The sequence below is a fragment of the Rhinoraja longicauda genome, chromosome 13 (assembly GCF_053455715.1).
Source record: "Rhinoraja longicauda isolate Sanriku21f chromosome 13, sRhiLon1.1, whole genome shotgun sequence".
NCBI classification, from domain to species: Eukaryota; Metazoa; Chordata; class Chondrichthyes; order Rajiformes; family Arhynchobatidae; genus Rhinoraja; species Rhinoraja longicauda.
The window spans coordinates 17564690-17592557 of NC_135965.1; the positions used below are offsets into that span (position 1 = coordinate 17564690).

General features: G+C 45.4%; 1 protein-coding gene across 1 annotated transcript; it reads right to left on the minus strand.

Annotated features, from left to right (window-relative positions):
- Positions 1-625: 625 nt before the first annotated feature.
- On the minus strand, positions 626-25344 carry LOC144599153 (carboxypeptidase B-like). Its single transcript, XM_078409888.1, has 11 exons — positions 25271-25344; positions 25099-25174; positions 24893-25017; positions 24692-24794; positions 19582-19683; positions 18536-18640; positions 17821-17931; positions 11659-11749; positions 9054-9256; positions 4686-4770; positions 626-813 (listed from the first exon to the last, which is right to left on the minus strand). Exons 1-11 carry the CDS (start codon positions 25342-25344, stop codon positions 626-628), a joined length of 1263 nt encoding a protein of 420 aa, XP_078266014.1.
- Between the last annotated feature and the right edge of the window lie 2524 nt (positions 25345-27868).

Sequence of the window (27868 nt, forward strand, 5' to 3'; positions counted from 1 at the left end):
TCCTATCACTTATGTACAAGACATTTGGACATATCGGAAAGGATTCAAGGTAAATGTGGCCAAATGGGCCTAGCTTAGATGAGCATTGTGGTTGGCATGGACGAATGGGGCTGAAGGGCCTGTTTCTGTGCTGTATGACTCTACAACTCTATGCGTTTTTAATCATTCAGTCCTAGGCGGGAAAACATTTGTTCCACCAGCGGGAAGCCACAAGGGATAGAAACCAGAGGAGAACCTTCTCTGTGCACCAAGTTATTATAATGCAGACATGGAGCCTGAAGGCACAGTGATAGGAAATATTCAAACAATTTTCAAGGGAATTAGACAAGCACTTAATAACAGCAGCTTGCGTAAAAGAAAATTGAGGGTAATTGTATTACTCATTCTAAGAGCTGGCGAGACACTGTGAGCCTGATGTCTTTCTTCTGAACTCTATGATCCGATGAGTACAAGAGGGAAAATTAATCCAAGGCAAATGTTATCCTCCTGAACCAGTGTGTCCATGATACCTTTCAAAGAGGCATTAGTCATTTCCTCCAGCAAAATCAAAACTGCTTTTAAATCTAAACCTAAACTTTAAAGTCACCCAATACCCATCTTTAACTTTGCCCTTTCTTTAAAAAGTTTAATATAGGTGGTCGAGAACATAATGGGTGATATGGTCGACTGCCAACATGGTCTCTTCACATGTTGCCTTGATCTGCGACTCAGGCAATAGGAAGCCGTACTGGCCCTTGTCACGGAGTTCAAAGGTAAATGCGTATTTGATGCCAAGATCGTAGGCCCAGTCATCTGAACCCCCAGATGCAAGATCTGATGGGAAAACACAACGATGCTGTTTTAGCACAACATAGTCTCTAAATCTGTCAACTTATCCTTAAACAGTAAACATACTTGGGAGGCACAAGAAACCGCAGATGCTGGAATCCCGAGAGAAACACAAAGTGCTGGAGGAATTCATTGCCACAGACGGATGTTTCCACCAGTGGGAGAGTCTGGAATTAGAGGTCATAGCCTCAGAATTAAAGGACATTCCTTTAGGAAGGAGATGAGAAGGAATTTATTTCCACAAAATGCTGGAGTAACTCAGCAGGTCAAAAGGATGTGTGATGTTTTGGGTCAGATTCCATCTTTAGACCTTCTTCAGACCCCATACCTACTCTAACCTCATCCCCTCCGAATGTCCAACCCTCCACTCACTTTGCTTTAATTTGTGCCCTCGTTGCCAAATCCCGACAGGATGCTTTCTATGGTGTATCTGTTGAAGTTGGTAAGAGTCGTTGGAGAAATGAAGATGGAGAAGTGTAGAGTTTGAACAATGTAGGGTTTCCCCCACTTTCCCACTTTCCTCCCATGTCCCGGAGACATAACGATTGCTAGGTTGATTAGGCACTGTAAAGAGCCCCGAATATGTGGTTGAGTGGTAGAATCTGCATTGAGAATAAAACTGAATCAGTGTTGGGCGGCAAAGTAGTGCAGCAGTAGAGTTGCTGCCTCACGGCATCAGCCATGAGTTTGATCCTAACTACAGGTGCTATCTGTACGGAGCAATTGGCTTCTGTAAATTGTCCCTAGTGTGTAGGGTAAAACTAACATAAGGGTGATCATTGGTTGGTGTGGCCTTGATGGGCCTGTTTTCATGCTGTATCTCTAAACTAAACTAAACTAAACTAAACTGCAGATTGGATGTAGGTGGTCAGTGCAAACGCAGTGGGCTCAAGGGCTTGTTTCCATGTTAATTGTGAGTTATGTCTCCACAGCTCTCATCTATACTTAATCCCATTATTCCCTCTTGCAACCCCATCAAGCTCTCTCCCTGATTCTTCTACCACCCCTCACCAATGCTGGCCAAGTGACTGACCAACTCCCTAATTTATGGCATGTGACTGGTCATCCGAGCCTCCCAGAGAGAAGCCCATGCAGTCAGAGGAAGCACATGCAAACTTCATACAGCTAGAACCAGATGTCAGGATCGAACCAGGCTGCTGGCGATGTTCATCAGTGGCAAGAACCACTGAGTCACCGTATAGCTAAACACAGCCTTTGTTTTGTTTCCAACCTCCATAAATTGGGTAACTCTTGCTAAATGGTTGGAAACAAATCCCACTGTGGTGTAATAGAAGAAACTTTATACCGCCCACCTGTTGATTACTCCTCCAAATTATACACCATGGAACAGCGTTTAGATCATTGCCATCCCCTGTACGTAGGTTAGGCCAGCTCATCCACTGATCCACTGAGTTCATAAGTTCTATGAACAGAATTAGGCCACTCGGCCCATCAAGCCTACTCCACTATTCAATCCACTCTGAGGAATTTCTTTAGTCAGAGTGTGGTCAATCTGTGGAATTTTTTGCCACAGACGGCTGTGGAGGCCAAGTCAATGGATATTTTTAAGGTGGAGACTGACAGATTCTCGATTAGTACGGGTGTCAGGGGTTATGGGGAAAAGGCAGGGGTATGGGGTTGAGAGGGAAAGATAGATCAGCCATGATTGAATAGTGGAGTAGACTGGATGGGCCGAGTGGCCTAATTCTGTTCCTAGAACTTATGAACTCAGTGGATCAGGCAGCAACTGGGGAGGGAAACGGACAGGTGACGTTTTGGGTCAGGATCCCGATGCGTAACATCATCTACCCATTCCCTCCTCTGATGCTGCCTAACCCACTGAGGTCCTCCAGAACTTTGTGTTTTGAGTGGTTGCTACGTAAGGCTAGGCAGAGGTTAGCAAAGTTATGAGCTGGCCTAACCTACGTACAGGGGATGGCAATGATCTAAACGCTGTTCCATGGTGTATAATTTGGAGGAGTAATCAACAGGTGGGCGGTATAAAGTTTCTTCTATTACACCACAGTGGGATTTGTTTCCAACCATCTAGCAAGAGTTACCCAATTTATGGAGGTTGGAAACAAAACAAAGGCTGACTCAGAAGTTCGTGCCACTGATGAACATCGCCAGCAGCCTGGTTCGATCCTGACATCTGGTGCTAGCTGTATGAAGTTTGCATGTGCTTCCTCTGACTGCATGGGCTTCTCTCTGGGAGGCTCGGATGACCAGTCACATGCCATAAATTAGGGAGTTGGTCAGTCAATTGGCCAGCATTGGTGAGGGATGGTAGAAGAATCAGGGAGAGAGCTTGATGGGGTTGCAAGAGGGAATAATGGGATTAAGTATAGATGAGAGCTGTGGAGACATAACTCACAATTAACATGGAAACAAGCCCTCGAGCCCACTGCGTTTGCACTGACCACCTACATCCAATCTACAGTTTAGTTTAGTTTAGTTTAGTTTAGTTTAGTTTAGAGATACAGCATGAAAACAGGCCCATCAAGGCCACACCAACCAATGATCACCCTTATGTTAGTTTTACCCTACACACTAGGGACAATTTACAGAAGCCAATTGCTCCATACAGATAGCACCTGTAGTTAGGATCGAACCCAGGTGGCTGATGCCGTGAGGCAGCAACTCTACTGCTGCACTACTTTGCCGCCCAACACTAATTCAGTTTTATTCTCAATGCAGATTCTACCACTCAACCACATATTCGGGGCTCTTTACAGTGCCTAATCAACCTAGCAATCGTTATGTCTCCGGGACGTGGGAGGAAAGTGGGAAAGTGGGGGAAACCCTACATTGTTCAAACTCTACACTTCTCCAACTTCATTTCTCCAACGACTCTTACCAACTTCAACAGATACACCATAGAAAGCATCCTGTCGGGATTTGGCAACGAGGGCACAGATTAAAGCAAAGTGAGCGGAGGGTTGGACATTCGGAGGGGATGAGGTTAGAGTAGGTATGGGGTCTGAAGAAGGTCTAAAGATGGAATCTGACCCAAAACATCACAAATCCTTTTTCTCCGGAGATGCTGCCTGACCTGTCGAGTTACTCCAGCACTTTGTGTCTATCTTTGTTTTGACAACTGCTCTGCCCAAGACCGCAAGAAATTGCAGAGAATTGTGGATGAATTGAGGCAGCCTCCCTGCACCAAACCCCTCTATTTTTCACGTTGCCTTGGGGAAAGCAGCCAACATAATCAAGGACCACTTACACTTCAGTCTTCTCCCTTCCCCCATCGGGCAGAAGATACAAAAGCTTAAAAGCACGTAACGCCAAATTCAGAAACAGCTTATTCCCCGTTGTAACCTGATCACTGAATAGACCTCTCTTAAGCCAAGGGTTTAGTCCCGATCTCCCAATCCACCTCATTGCTGTTCTTGCACTTTTTTTATTGGCACTTTATAGCTGTCGCACGGAAATGTTGTAACATGATATTCAGCACTCTGGTTATTTTTATCTTTGCACTACCTGTTTTACATGTTTAGCAATTGAATGTGCTCATGCACAATCATAATGGCATGATTTGGTTAGCAAGCACACAAACTACATTTTTCACTGCATCCACCGATCCAGGTGACAATGAGAAACCAATAGTATGCGAGGTCAAGCTGGAGCCCGGATCACTGGCACTGTGAGGCAGCTGCTCCACTAACTGTGTCACCATGTCGCCAAGATGCTTAACGGTCAGCGTGGACATAGTGGGCCTATTTCCAAGCTGCATTGCCTAAAACTTGTAAGGAAACATGGCATTGCCTAATTTAATGCTGTAAATGAGACTCGGTGCAAAACTCTGCAACATCAATCCTATTAAAGGAATGCTTTCTGAATAATGGGATGCTTACATATTGTGCTTGCTCCAGGACCATAGATATATTCAGTTCCATAAAGGCTTTGTAATTTCTCAACCGCATTCCGAGCTAGATCATCCTGAAACAAAATTACCAAAAAAACAATGTGATTTTCAGAAATATCAAATTGAAATGTACGAGGGCGGCACGGTGGCGCAGCGGTAAGTTGCTGCTTTACAGCGAATGCAGCGCCGGAAACTCAGGTTCGATCCTGACTACGGGTGCTGCACTGTAAGGAGTTTGTACGTTCTCCCCGTGACCTGCGTGGGTTTTCTCCGAGATCTTCGGTTTCCTCCCACACTCCAAAGACGTACAGGTATGTAGGTTAATTGGCTGGGTAAATGTAAAAATTGTCCCTAGTGGGTGTAGGATAGTGTTAATGTGCGGGGATCGCTGGGCGGCACGGACTTGGAGGGCCGAAAAGGCCTGTTTCCGGCTGTATATATATGATATATGATATGAGTGGATTTAGTATAGTTTAGTTCAGAGATACAGTGCGGAAACACGCTAGGGACATATTACAATTTTTACCGAAGCCAAATTAACCGACAAACTTGCTCGTCTTTGGAGTGTAGGAGGAAACCGGAGCACCCGGAGAAAACCCACGTGGTCACGGGGAGAATATACAAACTCCATACAGGATATACAAACTCCATAGTCAGGATCGAACCTGCGCTGTGAGGCAACAACTCTGTCGCTGCCATCTCTTTCTACATTCTCAGCTAGTTGGGGTTTGCTCCACCATAGTGCCTAGAATCTGCCAATAGAGGTCAGGAAGAGAACCTCTCTCCAGCACAGCATCAAAACATTCACTTTTGATCCGAATGTTTCTGGTGCTATGATCACTCGAGAGGTTGTGCCAATCGGAATATCATGAAATAACATCCATTGAAACAAAGGCAAACTGTGGGTTAAATTAACGCAACATCTCACAGATTGATGACACAGAGTGCTGGAGTAACTCAGCGGGTCTGGCAGCATTCTGGAGAACGTGGATGGGTGACGTTTCAGTCCCGTCCTTTCTTCAGATTGAAGAATATTATCAGCTAACTGAACAATCTCATCAACAACTCGAGAATGGTCCTGAGCTACTATCTACCTCAATAGAGACATTCGGACTATCTTTAATGCGGACTTTATCCTGCACTAAACGTTATTCCCTTTATCATGTATCTGTACACTATGGATGGCTCGATTATAATCATGTAAAGTCTTTCTGCTGACTGGTTAGCACGCAACAAAAACTTTTCACTGCACCTTGAATCACGTGACAATAAACTAAAACTAGAATGGTCCCGACGTGAAATGTCACCCATCCATGTTCTCCAGGTATGCTGCCTGACCTGCTGAGGACCCCTTCTCCCATCTCCAGCGGACCCCCTCCTCTTGGACCCCCCCCCCCCCCGGTTGGCCAACTACCCTCACTAGAACTTTTCATCTCCAACACTGAGTTACTCCAGCAGTCTGTGTGTCTTTTCTTTGTAAGCTAGCAACTGCTGTTCCTTGTTTCTACAGTTCACAAATTGTTGCAGGTTTGGACGGGGAATGACGGGAAAAAAACAATATGAACAAAATTATGGCATTTTCCTAGGGCTCTCGGATCAGAGATATACAAATCTATGAAGGCAGCAGGACAAGATGATAATAAATGATGCAAAAGAGACCCTGGGGTTACTAAAATCTGTGAGCAAAAATGTGATGAAGTTCTGGGAAACTTGATGGTGAACATTTTTTTTTAAAAAGTTGATTTTGGAAATCTGAAATAAAAACAGAAAATGCTGGAAACACTCCACAAGGCAAATACAACCCATGATAAGAAAATCAGAGTGAACAATTCAGGCCCTAGACCCTTCCACAGGGCCCATACTAATCATTGATTAGAGCTCAGGTCAAATGCTTATCAAATAACGTTGCTCTTCAGGAAGGATATTAACACATTGGGGAAAGGACTGGGGGAATTAACTGCATAATATTATGAGAGGCACAGATAAGATAGAGACAGTCAGCATTTTTTCCCAAGGTGGATATGTTAAAGATTAGAGGACATAGCTAGAATGTGAAAGGAGCAAAGTTTAAAGGAGACGTGTTGGGCAATTTTCTTTTTGCAGAGTGGTATATGCATGGAACATACTACCAGGGATGGTGGTGGAAGCAGATACGATAGTGTCATTTCAGACACTTTCAGATAAGCACATGGATATGCAGGGGATGGAGGGATATGGATTATGTGCAGACAGAGGAGATGTAACTTGGCGTCATGTTTGGCATGGGCATTGTGGGGCGAAGGGTCTTTGCCGTATGTTCAGTGTTGTACGTTTATGTTTTAATTTCAAATTGCAGAGTGAGATGAATTGAGTTACATGAAGAGACTATGGGCGGCACTATGATGCAGTGGTGGAGTTGCTGCCTTACTGTGCCAGAGACACAGGTTCAAACCTGGCTATGGGTGCTGTCTGTACGGAGTTTGTACGTTCTCCCTGTGACCGCATGGGTTTTCCCCAGGTGCTCTGGTTTCCTCGCACATTCCAAAGATGTACAAGTTTGTAGGTTAATTAGCTTCAGTAAAGATTGTAAATTGTCCCTAGTGTGTAGGATAGTGCTAGTGTGCGAGGCTTGCTGGTCGGCGCGGGCTCGGTGGGATGAAGGGCCTGTTTCCGTGCTGTATCTCTGAACCAAACTAAACTAAACTAAATTAAAATAAACTAAACTAATTAGCAAAGCTGTAGCTGAGAACCAGGAAGGGAAAGGAGAAATTCAAAGATGACTAGGTGGAATTATTAGAAATAAACTGCTATCAGCAGCAGAATTAAGTTAGTGAGCAGGGGACACAGAATGAAGAAAATTGGAAAAATTGGCACCCAGAGCTGCAGGTGATTTTTTTGTTATTCAGAAAACTTTAATTATCTAGACTGAGTTGTACTGAGGGTGGTTCAAATGTAAATTGAATATGTATTAAAAAGAAGGTGGTTCAAATGTAAATTGAATATGTATTAAAATGTCGTGGTATGAGAGTTGGCAGGTGCTACTAGGTAGCTCTGTCAGAATGTAGACAGACATACAGAATAGTTTAGTTTAGTTTAGTTTAGTTTAGTATAGTTTAGTTTGGAGATACAGTATGGAAACAGGCCAGTCGGCCCACTGAGTCCGTACCAGCCATCAGTTCACACTAGTTCAATGTTAGTCCACTTTTGCACCCCTTCCCTGCACATTAGATGCAATTTACAGAGGGGCAATTAACCTGTACATTTGATTGTAACTTCAACTCCTCAACTGCACCTCTTTCCGATGAACTGGATGTGGAGAGAATGCTTCCACTAGTGGGAGAGTCCAGGACCAGAGGGCACAGCCTCAGAGTAAGAGGATGTACCTTTGGAAAGGAGATGATGAGGAATTTATTTGGTCAGAGGTAGGTGAATCTCCGGAATTCATTGCCACAGATGGCAGCGGAGGCCAAGTCAATGGATATTCTTAAGGCGGGGATTGACAGGTTCTTGATTAGTAAGGGTGTCAGGGTTATAGGGAGAAGACTGAAGAATGGGGTTAAGAGGGAAAGAGAGATCAATCATGATTGATTGGCAGAGTAGACTTGGTGAGCCGAATAGCCTAATTCTGCTCCTATAAATTATGAACTTTCACCACATCAAGAATCTATCTACATCTTAGAAATATTCAAAGTCTGTCTTCCACCACTCTTTGAGTTCCTAACCTTAGGGAGAGAAACATTCTACTCCATTGTGGATGGGTGCCCCCTTTTGACTTAAACTATGACTCCTTGTTCTATATTTTAAAAATAATCAAAGAATGGCAGTTACTAAGCATCTGGTATAAAACCAGAAAATGCTGGAAACACTCGAAGGTCAGGCAGCATCTGTGGAAAGGGGAAAAGAGTCAATGTTTCAGGGCAATGAGTCAATATTTCAAAGGCTCTTTGCCAGAACTGGGAATGAGAGAAAAACAGTTGTTTTCAGTTTGATATAGTGTGAGGGAGAGATTGATAGGACAAAGGGAATATCTCTGAACGGGTGAGCGGGGGTTGCCTTGGAGATATTGGTAATGATGATGATACTTTATTCAAAGGTTGTTTTCAATCATATGATATCATCTGATATGTAAAGTTGCATCTGACACTGATATTTCATTGAAGCCTCATTGATAGGTCAATGGGGGGGATGTTAAAAAAAAAAGAACACAGACAAAAGAAAATGAAACATTCTAATTACAGAGCTGACTTTAGCATTTTCTATTCTTCTCTTGGTTCCAAAGGACACCCTAATGAATCGGGCATGTTTTTCAAATAAACAATTGATTTCTACATAGACCTTAAATTTGTTACTAATTCATTTAGGACACGTGGCAACTTACCAGCTCTTGGTGATGACATGGAAGGGAATCTTTGTAGGAGTAGGGATACAAGAGAAGCTGGGAGTATGAGTGAATGGTGAGATATGCCTTGATGATCGAGCTATGGTTACGGATGAAGTCTGCAACAGCTTTGACTTCTTTTTCGGATTCTACATGCGGTCCACAGTAAACGTTTGAGCATGGATCTCTTGAGGAACCAGAGGCTGTGGGTGAGATAAGTCATCATTATGAAGTCATAGATTCATACAGAGTAACAAGCAGGCTCTTCAGCCCATCCAGTCTGCACTGACCATTACTATCCATTTACACCAATCCCTATTTTCTTCCCACTGCATTCCCACCTAAGATTCTGTCACTTGTCTATACACTGGAGTGAATTTATAGCAGACATTAATCCTCCATCTGTACAGATATGGCCTGATTGTAATCGTGTATCGTCTTTCCGCTGACGGGATAGCATGCCACAATAAAGACGTTTTTCACTGTATCTCAGTATGCATGACAATAAAACAACTAAACTAAACTAAACTAAACTATAAACCTACCAGCCTGCACATCTTGGGGTGCCTGAGGAAACGGGAGCACTCAAAGGAAACTCACTCAGTCATAGAGAGATCATGCACACTCCACACAAACAGCTCAAGAGGTCAAAATAGTATTCAGATTGTTGAAGATGTGAGGCAGCAACTCTACTGCGATATTTAATTCCTTCCTTCATCTCGGGAATAGCATCTATACTTTAAACAAAGTGTGGGTCACAGTGAAAAGCCTCACTGTACTAAATCCCAGAGATAGACACAAAAAGCTGGAGTAACTCAGCGGGACAGGCAGCATCTCCGGAGAGAAGGAATGGGTGACTTTCTGGTTCGAGACCCTTCTTCTTCAGACTCCTGCACATTTCTACTAAATCCCATGCCCTTATCCCCAACTCCATATGTTGCGATTCACTTAGGGTGTCCTTTCTTCAAAAGCTTTTTCAAAGGTTGCTTCCTTCAAGAGATGTACCTATCTGAAAGCTTCTTAAACACCGATATTGTATCTGCCTCCACCACCACCCCTGGCAGCCCGTTCCAGGCACCCACCACAATATTGTATCTGCCTCCACCACCACCCCTGGCAGCCCGTTCCAGGCACCCACCACAATCTACGTCAAAAAAACTGCCGCGTACATCTCCTTTATACTTTGCCCCTCGCACCTTCGACATTTGACTTTGACATTTAAACTGCACGCAACTCTCCAACACTCTTGAATCTGAAGAAGGTCCTGACTAAACGCTTTGCCTGTCCATTCCCTCCACAGATGCTGCCTGACCCACTGAGTTACTCCAGCACTTTGTGCTTGACTCAAGGATAGTAGTTTGTTCTTGCACCAGCAGAGGCTGCCTCACCAACAGTCTGTCTGTGCTTTCTTCTTTTATGTGTTAAAAAGTATGTTTTCGTGTTCCTTGGTTTGTTTTTATGTCGGGAGTGGGGGTAGGGGGGTTGGCGGGAAACTTTTTTTCAATCTCTTCAACGGAGATGCGATTTTTTTCCATATTGTATCTCCGTCCCCACTTCGGCCTAACATCGTGGAGATGGTGGCCTTTCCTGGAGACCGACCCGGCGCTCCAAGCCGCGGGAGTCTGCGGGACTTTAACATCGCGGAGCTTGCGATCCCTTTGCCGGGGGTCGAAGCTCCAACCGCGGGGCCTGTGGACTTTAACATCGTGAATCCCGCGGTCTCTGGTAAGAAGAGACCGACTCGGGAGCTCCATGCCGCGGTGAGAGTTTCAACTGCCCCGACGCGGGAGTTCCGATCACCCCGACGTGGGCTTTGACCGTCGGCTGCGGGGGCTTTGATCGCCCCGACTGCAGATGGTTTGACAGCCCTGACCACAAGAGAACAAGAGGAAGAAGATTGAACTTTATTGCCTTCCATCACAGTGAGGAATGTGGAATCCACTGTGATGGATGTTTACGTTTACTTTTATGTGGTTGTGTGTCTTGTTGCTTTTCACTTAGTCTGGCTGTATGGTAACTCAAATTTCGCTGTACCTTAAATTGGTACATGTGACAATAAACTGACCTTGTAATCTTGAAACATTGAAATGTCCCGAGCCCAACCCCAGGGCGGCACGGTGGCGCAGCGGTAGAGTTGCTGCTTTACAATGCCATAGACCCGGGTTCGATCCTGACTACGGGTGCTGTGTGTACGAAATTTGTATGTTCTCCTCGTGACCGCATGGGATTTCTCCGGGTGCTCCAGTTTCCCCCACACTACAAAGATGTACAGGTTTGTAGGTTAATTGGCTTTGGAAAAATTGTAATTTGTCCCTAGAATAGGGCTGGAGTGCGAGAATCGCCATTGAGCGTGGACTCAGTGGGCCAAATGGGTTGTTTCCACACTGTATCTCTAAACTACACTGAACTCAACTAAACCATGTTTGGATCATCAATTAGTGTCAAGGCTGAAGCAACAGGAAGGAACAAGCAACAGGAAGGAACAAGCTATGGTTCCTTGGCACCAACCATCATTCCTTTCCACAAGGGCAAATATCTAGAAAATTCCTAATTTAAATTGCCCACCCCTCACACGGCAGGTCTCTGTTAAAAAGCATAAACTCACTGCACCACTTGGCATCAAAGTTTCGGTTGGGGTCAGTTCCCACACAGTTACTGCCAGGGTTCCTGGACCGTGTCTTCCTCCAAAGTCGATTCTACGCACAAACATGCACAGGCACAGTCGGATTAAATATCGGGCAGATAATACACCTTAAGTACAATTTATGCAAACATTTAATTATGTTCTGCCATTTCACTCCAGTGCAATAATTATGATTTAATAGTGCAGCAACTTGGCACACCATCATTTGATATCCTATCTCTGGAATAGTGTGTGCTGTGCTTTGGAATTGCTTTGCTGAGGTTTTTGTCTTGCCACCACTATCCCTGCATCAAAACCCATTTTTAAAGCCTTTCTCTCTCAGCAAGCTTGTTGGCATCCAACCCTAACATTTCCTGTGAAGCCTGGTGCTAAATTTCATCTAATCACACCCCTGTGAATTCCCCTGGAAGGTTTTACTAGGTTAGTGATCGTACATGAATGGAAGTTGATGATGTTCTGCGAAAAGGGATAGAGTGTGACTAACTCTATTGAACTAGGACGGCACGGAGGTGCAGCTGTGGAGATGCTACCTGGCAGCGCTTGCAGCGCCAGAGACCCGGGTTCGATCCCAACTATGGATGCTGTTTTCTCCGAGATCTTCGGTTGCCTCCCACACTCCACACACAAACAGGTTTGTAGGTTAATTGGCTTGGTAGGAATGTAAATTGTCCTGAGTGTGTGTAGGGTAGTGTTAATATGCCGGCATTGCTGGTCAGTGCGGACTTGGTAGGCGGAAGGGCCTGTATTTGCGCTGTATGTCAAAAACAAAAAACCTGCTATCTGACAGGAAAAGGGGACTATTTAGTTTAGTTTAGTTTAAAGATACCGTGTGGAAACAGGCCCTCGGGCCCACTGAGTCCCTGCCGACCAACCATCACCCATACACTACTATCCTGCACATACAGGGACAATTTTACAGAAGCCAATTAACCTACAAACTTGCACTTCTTTGTAATGTGGGGGGAAACAAGAGCACCCGGTGAAAACCCACGTGTCACAGGGAGAACGTACACACTCCGTACAGACAGCACCCGTAGTTAGGATTGAACCCGGGTCTCTGGCACTGCAAGGCAGCAATGCTACCGCTGCGCCACTGTGCCGTTCTATTGACTCTTGATTGTTGAATCCTATTGAGCAAAATGTTGCTGACTAGCAGAGGTTCAGGGGCAGAATTCCCACCATAAGTGCCAGGAAACTTTGTCCTCTGCCTTTGGATTCCCAAATAGGAGTGGAGTGGGAGAACCTCCATGTTTTGCTGCACTGAGGTTTATGTCTTTCTTGGAGTCCCAAACTTCAGCACAGTCAGAGAGTTAGGTGAATGAGCTCTGCATTGGCCAGCCGGCAGATCCAGGTCAACGGTCCAACGGCCTTGAGGGGTTTCTCTTGGCACCGACGTTGTCTCAATCAGCACATTTGTGGAAAGAATATTGTGAGCAGTTTTGGGCTCGATATCTGAGGTAGGATATGCTGGCATTGGGGAGGATCTAGAGGAGGTTTACAAGAATGATCCTGTCGATGATTGGATTAATTTATGAGGATCGTTGATGGCTCTGGGCCTTTACTCGCTGGAGTTAAGAAGGATGAGGAGGGATCTTATTGAAACCTTTCGAAAAATGAAATACCTATTTGCAGTGGAAGTGGAGAGGTTGTTTCCACTAGTGGGAGAGTCTAGGACCAGAGGGCATAACCTCAGAATAAAAGGACGTACCTTTAGAATGGAGATGAGGAGGAATTTCGTTAACGTGAGGGCAGTGAATCATTGCCACAGTGGAGAGCAAGTCTGGGTATTTTTAAAGTGGAGGTTGATAGGTTCTTGATTAGAAAGAGTGTCAAATGTTACAGGTAGAAGGCAGGAGAAGGGGGTTGAGAGGGAAAAATAGATCAGCCATGATGGAATGGCAGAGCCGACACAATGGGCCAAATGGCCTAATTCTGCTCCTATGTCTTATGATCTTATGACAAACAGGAGATAATGTAAATATGCTGCAACCATACAGTGCCACGACTCTAAATTATGATGTAAACACACATTTCATCACAGCTTATCAGTTCATGAAAAGGGCCAGGTGACTTTGCACTTCCTTTTAATTGGAGGAATAAGTCTCAGCTCCAGCCGCGTCTACCCGGTAACCACAGGGTACATTCATCCTATCGAAACCAGAGAGCAGTCCTGAACTACTATTGGACTATCTTTGGTCAGACCTTACTGACTTTACCTTGCAGTAAACGTCATTCCCTTATCGTGTATCTGCACAGCCTGAATGGCTCGATTGTAACCATGTATTGTATTTCCGCTGGCTGGTTAGCACGCAACAAAAGCTTTTCAATGTACATTGGTACACGTGACAATAAACTAAAGTGAACTGAAACTGAACACGCTTGTGACATATTGTGAGAGCTTGTGAGTTATTGGTGGAAGGAACACTTTTCAAGACACCAGGCTCACATTTCCTTATGACGCAGAAGAAAGCCATTTGGCCCATTGACTCTATGCTGGCCCTCATGCCAATCCCATCAGTCCCAGCTCCCTAATTTATTTTCCAGCAATCTCTTCTCCCTCTAACACCCCATCAGCTTCCCCCAATGGTTTAATGTGGGCAAATGTGAAGCTTTGTAATTCTCCATTAGTGGGAATATACTCATTAGGGAGATTGAAAGCTGAATACCTGCAAAACCAGGTTAAAGAAAAGCTTCACTTAAAGACACCTTAAGAGCATATATAACAGTGAGTGTACCTTTAAGAATTGTCTACCTTGAGGTATGACTGGATACATTGTTGTACCAGTCATCAACGGTCACCATCTATTAAATAAGATGTTGATAACTGTACCCTCATAATTTGCCTTTGCACGCAACAATGCAAATAACCTAGCAACTCCACAACAGATGAACAGAAGCCATACCCATGACGTGGCACCAAGGGAATGTAGAGTAACAGAACCTGCTGACACATCAACCATCCTTTCAACTCACTCCTTACTCTTACACACTCTGACACCCACCCACCACAATACCTTCCCTAAGCCCACTGTTATCACTGTTATCAGGCAGCTGAACGGTCCTCTCGTCAGCTAGAATCTAGAAAGAAACGCTGTAGAAATCTTGAATCTTAGTTGCCCATTCTTAATTGTCCTTGGGGAGATGGTGGTGTACCACTTCCTTGAACTGCTGAAGCCCTCCTGGTGAAAGCAGTCCCACTGCGCTGCCAGTAACAATGATGGAATGTTGAACAGAGGAACACAGAGGGGGAGAATGTGGCTAAACTCTCATCGAAGAGAGGAAACACTGAAGAAGAAGGTCTGAAGAATGGTCTCGACCTGAAACGTCACCCATTCCTTCTCTCCAGAGATGCTGCCTGACCCGCTGAGTTACTCCAGCATTTTGTGCTCCCTTCGATGATGGAATGTTGATATGTTTCCAAGTCAGTGCAGTGTGTGACTTGGAGACGGTGGTGTTATTTTGTACCTGCTGAGCTTTACCTTTGCTGTGAAATGTGTGCCACATTGTTGGGAAATTGAATGAAGCCCGATTGTATTCACTATGCCCATGTAATTAAAATATCAATGTATCACATATCTACGTATCAGCCAAAACACAGCTGAACCAGTTTACAGAGAATGGAGCATGAGAGACAAGCCGGAGAATTAACAAAGGCCACGTACACAGGAGTATCACGGAGGTACAAAATGACCAAGTTCACTGACAAGGTGGGATCAGAAACTGAAGTCCAAAAATCCGACACAAAGTCAGTAGGTAGTGTGGTTAAAATAGGCATTCAGTATGCTTGCCTTTAACGGGGCATTGAATATTAAAGTCAGGATGTCATGTTGCAACGTGATAGGAGCTAAAGAAGGGTGTCGACCCAAAACTTCACCTATTCCTTTTCTCCAGAGATGCTGCCTAGCCCGCTGAGTTACTCCAGCACTCTGTGTCCATCTGCAGTTTTCTAGGAGTTTGGTTAGGCTACATTGGAGTATTGTGTGCAGTTCCAGTCGCCCTATTACAAGAAGGATGTGGAGGCCTTGGAGTAAAAGATGATTACTAGAACCATTTGAGGGCATTAGCTAAACAGAAAGGTTGGACAAACTTGGATTGGTTTCTCTTCAGCTTAGGAGGTTGATGGGATACCTGAAAGGAGTATGTAAAAAATCTAAACCAAGTCACATCAGAACTCAGTCTCACTATGTATATAAAATTACATGTCACACGCTTTTTACCAGGTTGAAATTGTCAAAGACAAGAAGGTCTAGCTTTAAGATGAAAGGAGCAAAATTTAAAGTGGATGTACGGGGCAAGTTTTTTTACATAGAGTTTGGTGGGTGCCTGGAGCATGCTGCCAGGACGGAGATAGGGGCGGATACGATAGTGGCATGACAGAGGCTTTTAGATAGGTGCACGGAAATGCAGGAATGAGGGATATGGATCACACACAGGCAGAGGAGATTAGTTTAACGTGACATCATATTTGGCACAGAGATTGTGGGCTGAAGGGCCTGTTCCTGTGCTGTGCTGTTTTATGTTCCCTGACCAATGGGTTGTTAAGGTTTGCCCACTGCCCACTTTGGTTCCAGGCAGTGATGTTCGGGAAGATGAGATGTGGGGTCCTGGAGTCAGTTGCTGGGAAAGCCTCCAGCCGCTGAGGCTTCAGACTTCCCATTGTATGTTTGGAGAAACAGCTTCTTTCCATCCGGAAACTGAAGCCTTAAGAAAAGCCAGGTGTCAGCAATCTAAAGCAAAAGCAGAGCATGCTCACTCAGCAGAACACTCAGCGGGCCAGGCTGCATCCGTGGACAGAGAAACGGAGTTGATATTTCAGGTCAAGGACCCTTCAGAAAACTGATTCGGAAGTCTGGTTCAAGGACTAACTCCATTCCCTTCCCCAGAGATGCACCATGGAAAGCACACTGTTGGGTTGCATCAGAGCTTGGTTTGGGAACAGCTCTTCCCAAGACCACAAGAAATTGCAGGCTTTTGGATGTAGCCCAGTCCATCACGCAGACCAGACTTCCCACCATTGCCTCAATCTAAACGTTACTTTGCCTCAGAAAAGTAGCCAACATAATCAAAGACTGGTCCCACCCTGGTCATTCTTTCTTCTCCCACCTCCTGTCCAGCAGAAAGTACATAGGCTTGAAAGCACGCACCACCAGACTCAGGAACGGCTTCTTCCCCTCTGCTATCAGGCTGCTGAACAGTCCTTCCATAAGCTAGGGTACTGTTCGATTTACCTCTACCCCATTGCGGACATTTGACTTTGTCTATGGAACTGATGCGCGACAATGTTGAGAACTAGATTCTGCACCCTGTACCTTCCCCTTTGAGTTTGAGTGAGCTTGATTGTATTTATGTATGGTATATCTGCTCGGTTTGGAAAGCGTGCAAAACGAAGCTTTTGGCTGCACTGTGGTATACGTGAGCATAATAAACCTAAACCTAAGATGTTGCCTGAACTGCCGAATTTGTGAAGTCAGAGGAAGGAGTATAGATGGAAGGGGGACAGAGGGAGGAGAAAGGGAGAAATGGCTGCACATCCAGGTGGGGCATGGAGAAGCAAGGAGGAACAAGGCGCAGGGGGGAGTAAGGGAAGTGGGGGGGTTGTAGGTTAGTTTGATGGGCTTATTAGTCAGCATGAACAGGTTGGGCTGAAGGGCCCCTATAAATTGCCTAAACTGTATAGGGAATGGATGAGAAATTGGGATAACTAAAACGAATAAGAACGGATGATCAATGGTTGGACCAAAGGGCTTGTTTCCATGCTGTATCTCTAAACGAAACTAAATTGGATGACGCCCGGTATACACGATTCTTCTTAGGGTATACTGTTCACTGCATGAATTGTGACATAAGCCAGCTTAGAACTCTGCATCTGGGTAGCTTTCTTGCATATGGATGAATAAACTATTGAGCAGAGCAACTTGAACTGTTGCAACTTGAGTTTTAATGGATGATGTGTTTGGTTGGTGTGGAGGATAACAGAACTATAACAGGGTAGGAATGGAAGATTGCAAGAGACTCTTGTTAGGACCAGACAGATGAATATTTAGACTGAGTAAATAGCAAGAAAACCAAGTGAATGCCCAGTCAACAGGAACTATGTGTACAATGCTTTACAATAATGCTTACCGTAGTCCAGCTGTAAATGTAACCATCCACATTTATAACAGGAACAACCAGGAAATTCAATTGATTGAGAAGTGTGTTTATCAGGGGGACGGTATTGTAGCTTCCAACAACCTAAAAAATAGAAAAGGCTTTATATTGAACTCTCTCTCCCTGCTTTTTCCCCCCTCCCAACAATTAGTCTGAGTAGGGGACCTGACCCGAAATGTCACCTATCCATGTTCTCCAGAGATGCTGCCTGACCTGCTGAGTTACTCAGCACTTTGTGTCTTTTATGTGTAAATCAGCATCTGCATTTCCTTGTCTCTAGCTTAGTTCAGTTTTGAGGTACAGCACGGAAACAGGCCCTTTGGCCCATCGAGTCCATGCTGACTAGCGATCCCCGGACATTAACACTATCCTACACAGTAGGGACAATTACAATCTTTACCAAAGCCAATTAGCCTACAAACCTGTACGTCTTTGGAGTGTGGGAAGAAACTGGAGCACCCGGGGAAAACCTATGTGGTCACGGGGAGAATGTACAAACTCCATGCAGACAGCACCCGCAGTCAGGATCAAACCCGGGTCTCTGGCACTGTAAGGCAGTGACCCTACAGTGCCAAACCACCATCTACTTAGATTGAATTGTACCTGGGTATGTTTCTTAAGGCCCAGAAGAATGAGAAATGCAAAATAAAAACTTCACGACTGAAAGACATCAGGTTTCTCCACTGACCTCCTTCACAAACCACTGGCAAAAGGCCGGGGAAATCCACTCCCTGGCATGGATTCCACAGTCCATGAAGATGGCTGGCTTCTCCACACCCGTTCTGTTGCCGACCTTTAAGAAAGGATTGGAACTTACAGTCTAATTGCAAGGCTGCATCATCAAGTGTAACCATTGCATCCAATCAAGCTTTTGGAAAATGCAAAACAATTAAAACTGCAGATGCCGGAATCTGAAGCAAGATCCGGAATTAAACGTGGATCATTTCAGCCATTCATGCAGTACAAGTGGAACGCATAACCAGTGGTCAAGAAGGCTTTCGGCACATTGACCTTCATCAGTCAGAGTATTGAGTATAGAGGTTGGGAGGTTCATGTTGCAGTTGAACAAGAAATTAGTGAGGCCACTTTTAGAGTATTGTGTTCAGTTTTGGTCTCCATGTTACGGGAAAGATGTTGTTAAATTGGAAAGAGTGCAGAGAAGATTTATGAGGATGTTGCTAGGACTCAAAGAGCATGAGCTATAGAGAGAGGTCAGGCAGGCTAGGGTTTTATCCCTTGGGGTGCATGAGGATGAGGAGTGATCTTATTGAGGTGTACAAGATCATGAGCAGAATAGATGGGTAAATGCAGTCTTTTACCCAGAGCAGTGGAATCAAAAAACAGAGGATATAGGTTTAAGGTGAGGGGGGGTAAAAGATTTAGTTGGAACCTGAGGGGCAATTTTTTTACACAAAGGGTGGTGGGTATATTGAACGAGCTGTCAGAGGAGATAGTTGAGGCAGGTAATATCACAACGTTTCGAAAACATTTGGATGGGTACATGGATAGGACAGGTTTATAGGGACATGAGCCAAACGCAGGCAGGTGGGTCCAGTGTAGATGGGGCATGTTGGTCGGCCTGGGCAAGTTGGGCTGCAGGCCCTGTTTTCATGCTGTAGGACCACGACTTTTTCCATGTTGTACAACATTTCGCTGAGGTGGCTACAAATTAACAGGAGCGAGCAGGAGCCTCCACCTCAGCGAAATGTCGGAAGATAATAAAAATGATCTTACCCACAACAGATAAATACTTCTTCCCTCGTAGGTCTTTCCAATCTCCATCCGAGAAACTAGGTTTGGGTTTTCCTCTGCTATTCTGGCAGTCCAGGATTCAATCTACAATCAAATATCAAACCATTACTGCCCCTGGATATATATTTATTATTGTAAATGTGTCAGCCTGACAGTAAAAAGATTTGTGAAAATGTGGTGTCCATTACGTCTGAAGACGGGTCTCAACCCGAAACATCACCCACTCCTTTTCTCCAGAGATGCTGTCTGACCCACTGAGTTACTCCAGCATTTTGTGTCTATCTTCAGTGTAAACTGGCATCTAGAGGGTTCCTTCCTATTCAAGACTATTACAGTTGTGCACAGTGATGTGAATGGGTTATCGATGGCCGGCGTGGATTAAGTGGGCCTAAGGGCCTGTTTCCATTCTGTATCTCTAAGCTAAACTAGACACGAGGTAAAGAATCAAGTGGAGATGATTCAGCCCTTGTATCGTTCACTGATCTTTTAACTCAGCACTACTTTATTCCATTGTCAGTACATCCCTTGATCCCCAGAACATCAAAAACCTTTGCCGTCAGTATACGCACTGGGTGAGTCCCGTGGTCTTCATCTGGACTGAAATAGTAGATAGCCAGTATGGATCTGTGAGAACAGATTTCCCATGCAACCCCTTCTCTTTCCACCCATCCCTATGACCTAGTTTCCTCTCCTCCTCCCCCACCTACGTCATCTGTCCACTGCCCACACACACCTCCCACTGCCTCCCTTATCCTCTGACTCCACTATTCCCACTGGCCCACCATTCATCCCTTCATTTCTTATTGGATTTCATGACCTTACAGTCCTCTGATGTTCATAAGCTCATAAGTTACAGGAGCAGAATTAGGCCACTCAGCCCATCAATTCTACTCCACCATTCAATCATGGCTGGTCTATCTTTCCCTCTCAACCCCATTCTCCTGCCTTCTCCCTATAACCCCTGACGCCCAGTCTCCACATTCCCACCAAGCCTCTGTCCATTTCTCCGCCTTTCTGCTCCCAACACCCACCAAACTGCCAATCAACCCTTCCTCATCTGTATCCACCGATCTCTTGCCAGCTCTTGGCCCACCCCTCCCCACTTCACCTCTTTATCTTGGCTATCTCCCTTCTACTTTCTCAGTCCAGATGAAGGGTCTTGACTCGAAATGTCGACTGTCCAATTCCCTCCACGGATGCTACCCAACCTGCCGAGTTGCTCCAGCAGACACAAGCAGACAGGATGGCAGAGTGGCAAAGCGGTAGAGTTGCTGTCTAATAGCGCCAGAGACCCAGGTTTAATCCTGACTATGGGTGCTGTCTGTATGGAGTTTGTACGTACTCCCTGTGTCTGCGGGGGTTTTCTCCGGGACCTCTGGTTCCCTCCAAACACTCCAAAGATGTAGAGGTGTGTAGATTAATTGTCTTTGGTAAAAGATTGTAAATTGTCCCTAGTCTGTAGGATAGTGCTAGTGTATGGGGATCGCTGGTTGGTGCGTACTTGGTGGGGCAAAGGGCCTGTTTATGCGCTGCATCTTTAACCTAAATTGCAGGTGCTGGTTTACAGAAAAAAAGACACAAAGTCATGGAGTAACTCATCTGCCCAGGTAGCATCACTGGAGATCATGGACAGCCGACATCTTGGGTCGATAATGATTGTATTGGGAGGAGGGCGGGGGGGGGGGGGGGGGAGAAAGCTGGAAGAAATGAAGGTAGGACTAAATTGTTCAGCACCTCACCTGTATCACTCGCCAGGCTTTATCCCGCTTCCACCTCTCTTCCAGCTCTTTCCCCCTCCTCACCTCAAAAAGTCCCAAAAAGTGTCCCAACCTCCACCCCCGACATCAGTCTGAAGAAGGGTCTCGACCCGAAACGTCACCCATTCCTTCTCTCCCGAGATGCTGCCTGACCTGCTGAGTTACTCCAGCATTTTGTGAATAAATCAATTTGTACCAGCATCTGCAGTTATTTTCTAATACTCCAGAGATGTTACCTGGCTGCTGAGTTACTCTAGTACTTTGTGTCTTTTTTTGTAAACTAACCAGGGGCCACAGTCTTGGAATAAAGGGGAGGCCATTTAAAACTGAGGTGAGAAGGAACTTTTTCACCCAGAGAGTTGTGAATTTGTGGAAGTCTCTGCCACAGAGGGCAGTGGAGGCCAAATCACTGGATGGATTTAAGAGAGAGTTAGATAGAGCTCTAGGGGCTAGTGGAATCAAGGAATATGGGGAGAAGGCAGGCACGGGTTATTGATTGTGGACGATCAGCCATGATCATAATGAATGGCGATGCTGGCTCAAAGGGCCGAATGGCCTCCTCCTGCACCTATTTTCTATGTTTCAATGTAACAGCTGCATTTTCTTAAGTATCCTCCAACAGTTTGTTAATTTTGTCCATTGATGATTGCCTGAACTGATAACGTGGATATTTCCTAAGGGGAGGTGTCATAATAATCTGTTGCACATTAAATACCTGCCATATTCCAGTTTCATACGCGGAATTCCTTGTGATGGTGTAATGGCACCATATAAATGCTGCTCCTTGTTATTGAATTGTATACATAGATGGCATGTGAGTCACTCACAGGGAAATGCAAATAGTTATATAAACCACAGTTAACATTAAGGCAAAAGTAACTGCAGATGCTGGAATCTTGAGCAATGCACAAAGTGTTGGACAAACTCAAAGGGTCAGGCAGCATCTGTGGAGGGAATGGATGAGTGGGTGGGTGGGGATCCTTCTTCAGACATTCCCCCCAGACATATAATTAGATAGATTTCACAGTCTTTTCCAAGAAAAAAAACTTGATTATCGATAACTCAGATATTGACGTCAGAGTCAATGAGATATTGTATACCCGACAGGCACTAATGAGGTTGTAGGATCTATTGAATCCCACGACAGACAGCAAAGAACAAACAACACTTAGCTGAACCAGACACTTGTGTCCTGTTGATTCCAGAAGCCCCTTTTACCTACATTCTCACCAATCACAGCCTATGTGCAGATAAGGCCAATTAGTGCGTCTGACCTTGTGATTGAGCTCTTGTGGCTGGACCTTCTCATGAGACTGCTGGCGAGCCCCCAGCGGTGACAGGCTGTTTGCAAAACCAACGTGGGCGATAGGGTGCCACAGCTCCCCCCTCAGCTACTGAGTCATACAAGGTGGCGACTGCCTGACTCTGGCCTGCCCCGTAGTGGTCTGGCGGGGTGATTTTACGGCCTTTGCGACTTTGAGGCGATCTACGGGTAACCTGCGCGCTCTTGCCGAACACATCCAGGGTTAGGGTGAAAACTCTATCGGGAACTGGGAGGAACGACCGATAACTCGACGTCAGAGTCAATGAGATATTGTATACCCGAGAGGCAGTCGCTGAGAAAAAGGCAGTGGCTTGTTTGCCCAAGGGCAGCAGTCGCCTCTACTGCCGGGCCTCGTCGTTGCCCGGGTGTTGACGTTTGTGGAAGGAGCAAGGAGGTTGACACAACCGGCCTGCTGCACCATAGTTCCGGTGTTTCCAGCAAATGCGTTGGGCATCGCCTTGGTCCCATCCCCAACCCTCAAGGTTTGCGTTAAACCATAAACGAGCTCGCTATGCTGGCTGATGGAAACATACCTATCAGGTGCCCCTGCACCAGAGTAGGCATGCAGCAGAGAAACCTCTGTTTCTAGACTTCGCCGTCGATCTTTCCGTCTCCCACCAGCCAGCATTTGTGATGGCCTCCTATCGCCGTGATTATCATCTCCCAGCAGCTCCGAAATGAGGGCTGCGTTCGCTCCAAGATGGCGGATTTCAGCACGTCGTATGGCGTCATTTCTTCAGGATTAAGGAGCACGTCCTCTACTTCCCACGCGATCTGCTCTGGAAGACCAGCTGCTGGGAACCCGAATTTTGTTCGTTGGCTCGTGACATTGAGGGAGTGAAATCGAGCTTCTAGCATTGAAAACCACCCTCTCGCATTGCCTGTAAAAGGAGTTGGGACGTCGAGTTTTACTTCGTCGACTACCACCGTATTACTTTTATCGTCAGATATTTCGTGAGTAAGTGGAAGGTTGCGTGTAGCAACGGGGTCACCAGTTGTGGAATTTACTGAATCCCACAACAGAAAGCAAAGAATAAACGACACTTTGCGGAGCCAGACACCTTCACGTTTATTCCAGAAGTCCCTTTTGCTTCCTTTCTCACCAATCATAACCGAATGATCGCAGATAAGGCGAATGAGTGCGTCTGACCTTGGAGTTGTGATTGAGCTCATGCGGCTGGACCTTCTCGTGAGGCTGCTGGCGAGTCACCAGTGGTCGCGTGTTGGTTGCAAAACCAACGTGGGCGTGAAGGCGCCACAAGTTCAGGAAGGTATTCAGTGTTAATATTCTCCAGCAGTTCCTACTAATGGCCATACCTCTTCTGGCAAATCCTTTCTCTGATTAGGCAGTTGAATAGTTTTCCAACCAGAGGCAGTCATTGAAGCTCCTGAATATATCAAAAGGCTAAAATGATTCATGAGGCTGAAGAGATGTTTCATATGTCCACTCTCTTCTCTATTAGGGGGTGGCATGGTGGTACAGCTGGTAGACCTGCCTCACAGCACCTGAGACCCAGGTTCAATCCCAACCTCGGGTGTTGCCTGTGCGGAGTTTGCACGTTCCCCCTGTGACCGTGTGGGTTTCCTCCGGGTGCTCCGGTTTCCTCCCGCACTCCAAAGACGTACAGGTTGTAGGTTGATTGACTTGGTAAAATTGTAAATTGTCCCGAGTGTGTGTAGGATAGTGTTAATGTGCAGAGATCGATGGTTGGCGCAGACTCGGTGGGCCGAAGGGCCTGTTTCCGCGATGTATCTCTAAACTAAACTAAACTAAACTAAACACACAGATTTGTAGGTTAATTGGCCTCTGTATATTCCCCCCAGTATGTAGGGAATGGAAGAGAAAGCGGCACAACATGGAACTAAAGTGTACCGGAGATCGATGGTCAGCGTGGACTCAGCGGACTGAAGGACCTGTTTATCGACCGTTTCTCTTAAATTAAACTTAACAGTCCGAAACGCTGCTTTGCACAATTTGAAATAATACTGCAAAAAAGAAAATGAATTTCACCTCGTCCCAGGTATGATAAGTTGCATAATTGTAGTGGATATCTCGCGTCGATTTCTGATCAAACTGGTTCTCAATCAAGATTTGCAATTCTTCAGTTAACACCCTGCAGAACACAAAGCAATTTTTTATTCCGACAGAGAATAAGGAGGGGAATGAACAATGAAAGTATTTGGTGAGTGTTTAAAAGTATCTGAAACTGACTCATGTTTCAATGCAATCTTCTCCAGCTCACTTTGAAATTTGGCAACCCAGTCTGCAGGGACCCTAATGTCCACAGTCCTATTTGTAGTCACCAGCTCTGCAGAAGCTGGCTTCCAGAAATCAACCTGCATGCATATGAAAGACCCCATTAGTTGTGTAGTTTACCTCCACTCTCTTTAATCACAGATATAAATACAAAATATTACCTGCTCAGGAAGAGGCACATTCCTTAAGAACTGCAGATGCTGTTCATTTTCAGGCTTTAGGCGCAAAACTTTATCCCTTTGAAAACAAAAACGTGAATGTCAGATTTTGTTTGTGGTGGTAAGAATTCTCCGGCTCCTACATTTCTGCAATACATCCAGTGATATTTCTTACCGGGAATATAATCCAACAGGAACAGCTTCTGAAATCACTGCGACAAAACCCAGGAACAGAAGTCCTTCCATCATGTACCCAGGACTGCTGCGGACACCCGGGTCGATCAGATACAGCACTGCCCAAATGCCATCCAGCCCAAACCCCAACAGGTGACTGTAACACAAAACTCCCAACAGGTGACTGTTTCCGGTTTGAACATGCACTCTAGGTGACTCAAATGCCTTGGCAACATTCCAGTGGTTTGATGTGTCTGTGTTTATCAAATGGGAAGCTATCTGCCCATTGTCTACATTGACTGCTGAGGATGAGAGAGAGAGGCAGGGGATGTTTGTGCTAGCGTTCACCTTTCTTTTAAATCACTTCATCCCAACCGCAGGTTATATTGCAATGTTTAAGTAACGTTTCGACAGGTACAGGGATAGGATAGGTTTAGGGCGATATGGGCCAAAGGCAGGCAGGTGAGATGAGTGTAGATGGGACATGTTGGTCGGTGTGGACAAGCTGGGCTGAAGGGCCTGTTTCCTTGCTGTATGACTCTATGACTCCAGAGATGATGGCAGCGATTGTGTCCTTTTTTTGTAAGACAGCATCTGCAGTTCCTTGTTTATACATTTTAACTCGAAATGTCGACTGTCCATTTCCCTCCACAGATGCCACTCAACCTGCCGAGTTGCTCCAGCAGACACAAGCAGACAGGATGGCAGAGTGGCAAAGCGGTAGAGTTGCTGTCTAATAGCGCCAGAGACCCAGGTTCAATCCTGACTATGGGTGCTGTCCGTATGGAGTTTGTACGTACTCCCTGTGTCAGCGGGGGTTTTCTCCGGGTCCTCTGGTTCCCTCCAACACTCCAAAGATGTAGAGGTGTGTAGATTAATTGTCTTTGGTAAAAGATTGTAAATTGTCCCTAGTCTGTAGGATAGTGCTAGTGTATGGGGATCGCTGGTTGGTGCGTACTTGGTGGGGCGAAGGGCCTGTTTATGCGCTGCATCTTTAACCTAAATTGCAGGTGCTGGTTTACAGGAGAAAAAAAAGACACAAAGTCATGGAGTAACTCAACTGCCCAGGTAGCATCTCTGGAGATCATGGACAGCCGACATCTTGGGTCGATAATGATTGTATTGGGAGGAAAGCGGGGGGTGGGGTGGAGAAAGCTGGAAGAAATGGAGGTAGGACTAAATTCTTCAGCACCTCACCTGTATCACTCGCCAGGCTTTATCCCGCTTCCACCTCTCTTCCAGCTTTCTTTCCCCCTCCCCACCTCAAAAAGTGTCCCAACCTGAAATGTTGCCTCTACATGTTACTCCAGAGATGTTACCTGGCCACTGAGTTACTCTAGTATTTTGAGTCTTTTTTTGTAAACTAACCAGTTTTTTGTAAACTTCCCGAACCAGGGGCCACAGTCTTAGAATAAAGGGGAGGCCATTTAAAACTGAGGTGAGAAGGAACTTTTTCACCCAGAGAGTTGTGAATTTGTGGAAGTCTCTGCCACAGAGGGCAGTGGAGGCCAAATCACTGGATGGATTTAAGAGAGAGTTAGATAGAGCTCTAGGGGCTAGTGGAATCAAGGTATATGGGGAGAAGGCAGGCACGGGGTATTGATTGTGGACGATCAGCCATGATCACAATGAATGGCGGTGCTGACTCAAAGGGCTGAATGGCCTCCTCCTGCACCTATTTTCTATGTTTCTATGTAACAGCTGCATTTTCTTAAGTATCCTCCAACAGTTTGGTAATTTTGTCCATTGATGATTGCCTGAACCGATAACTTGGATATTTCCTAAGGGGAGGTGTCATAATAATCTGTTGCACATTAAATACCTGCCATATTCCAGTTTCATAACCGGAATTCCTTGTGATGGTGTAATGGCACCATATAAATGCTGCTACTTGTTATTGAATTGTATACATAGATGGCATGTGAGTCACTCACAGGGAAATGCAAATAGTTATATAAACCACAGTTAACATTAAGGCAAAAGTAACTGCAGATGCTGGAATCTTGAGCAATGCACAAAGTGTTGGACAAACTCAAAGGGTCAGGCAGCATCTGTGGAGGGAATGGATGAGTGGGTGGGTGGGGATCCTTCTTCAGACATTCCCCCCAGACATATAATTAGATAGATTTCACAGTCTTTTCCAAGAAAAAAAAACTTGATTATCGACAGGCACTAATGAGGTTGTAGGATCTATTGAATCCCACGACAGAAAGCAAAGAACAAACAACACTTAGCTGAACCAGACACTTGTGTCCTGTTGATTCCAGAAGCCCCTTTTACCTACATTCTCACCAATCATGGCCTATGTGCAGATAAGGCCAATTAGTGCGTCTGACCTTGGGACATCACAGTTCCCTTTTAAATCATTTCACTCTAACCTGTGACAGATATTGTCACAATGTTGAAGAAACATTTAGACAGGTACGTGGATAGGGTAGGTTTGGAAGGACGTGGGCCAAACACAGGCGGGTGGAACTAGTGTAGATGGAGCATGTTGGTCGGTGTGGACAAGTTGGGCCGAAGGGCCTGTTTCCACACTGTATGACTCTATGACTCACAATGTTATTAACCCCCACCCCAACTTACCAGGTTGGCATTG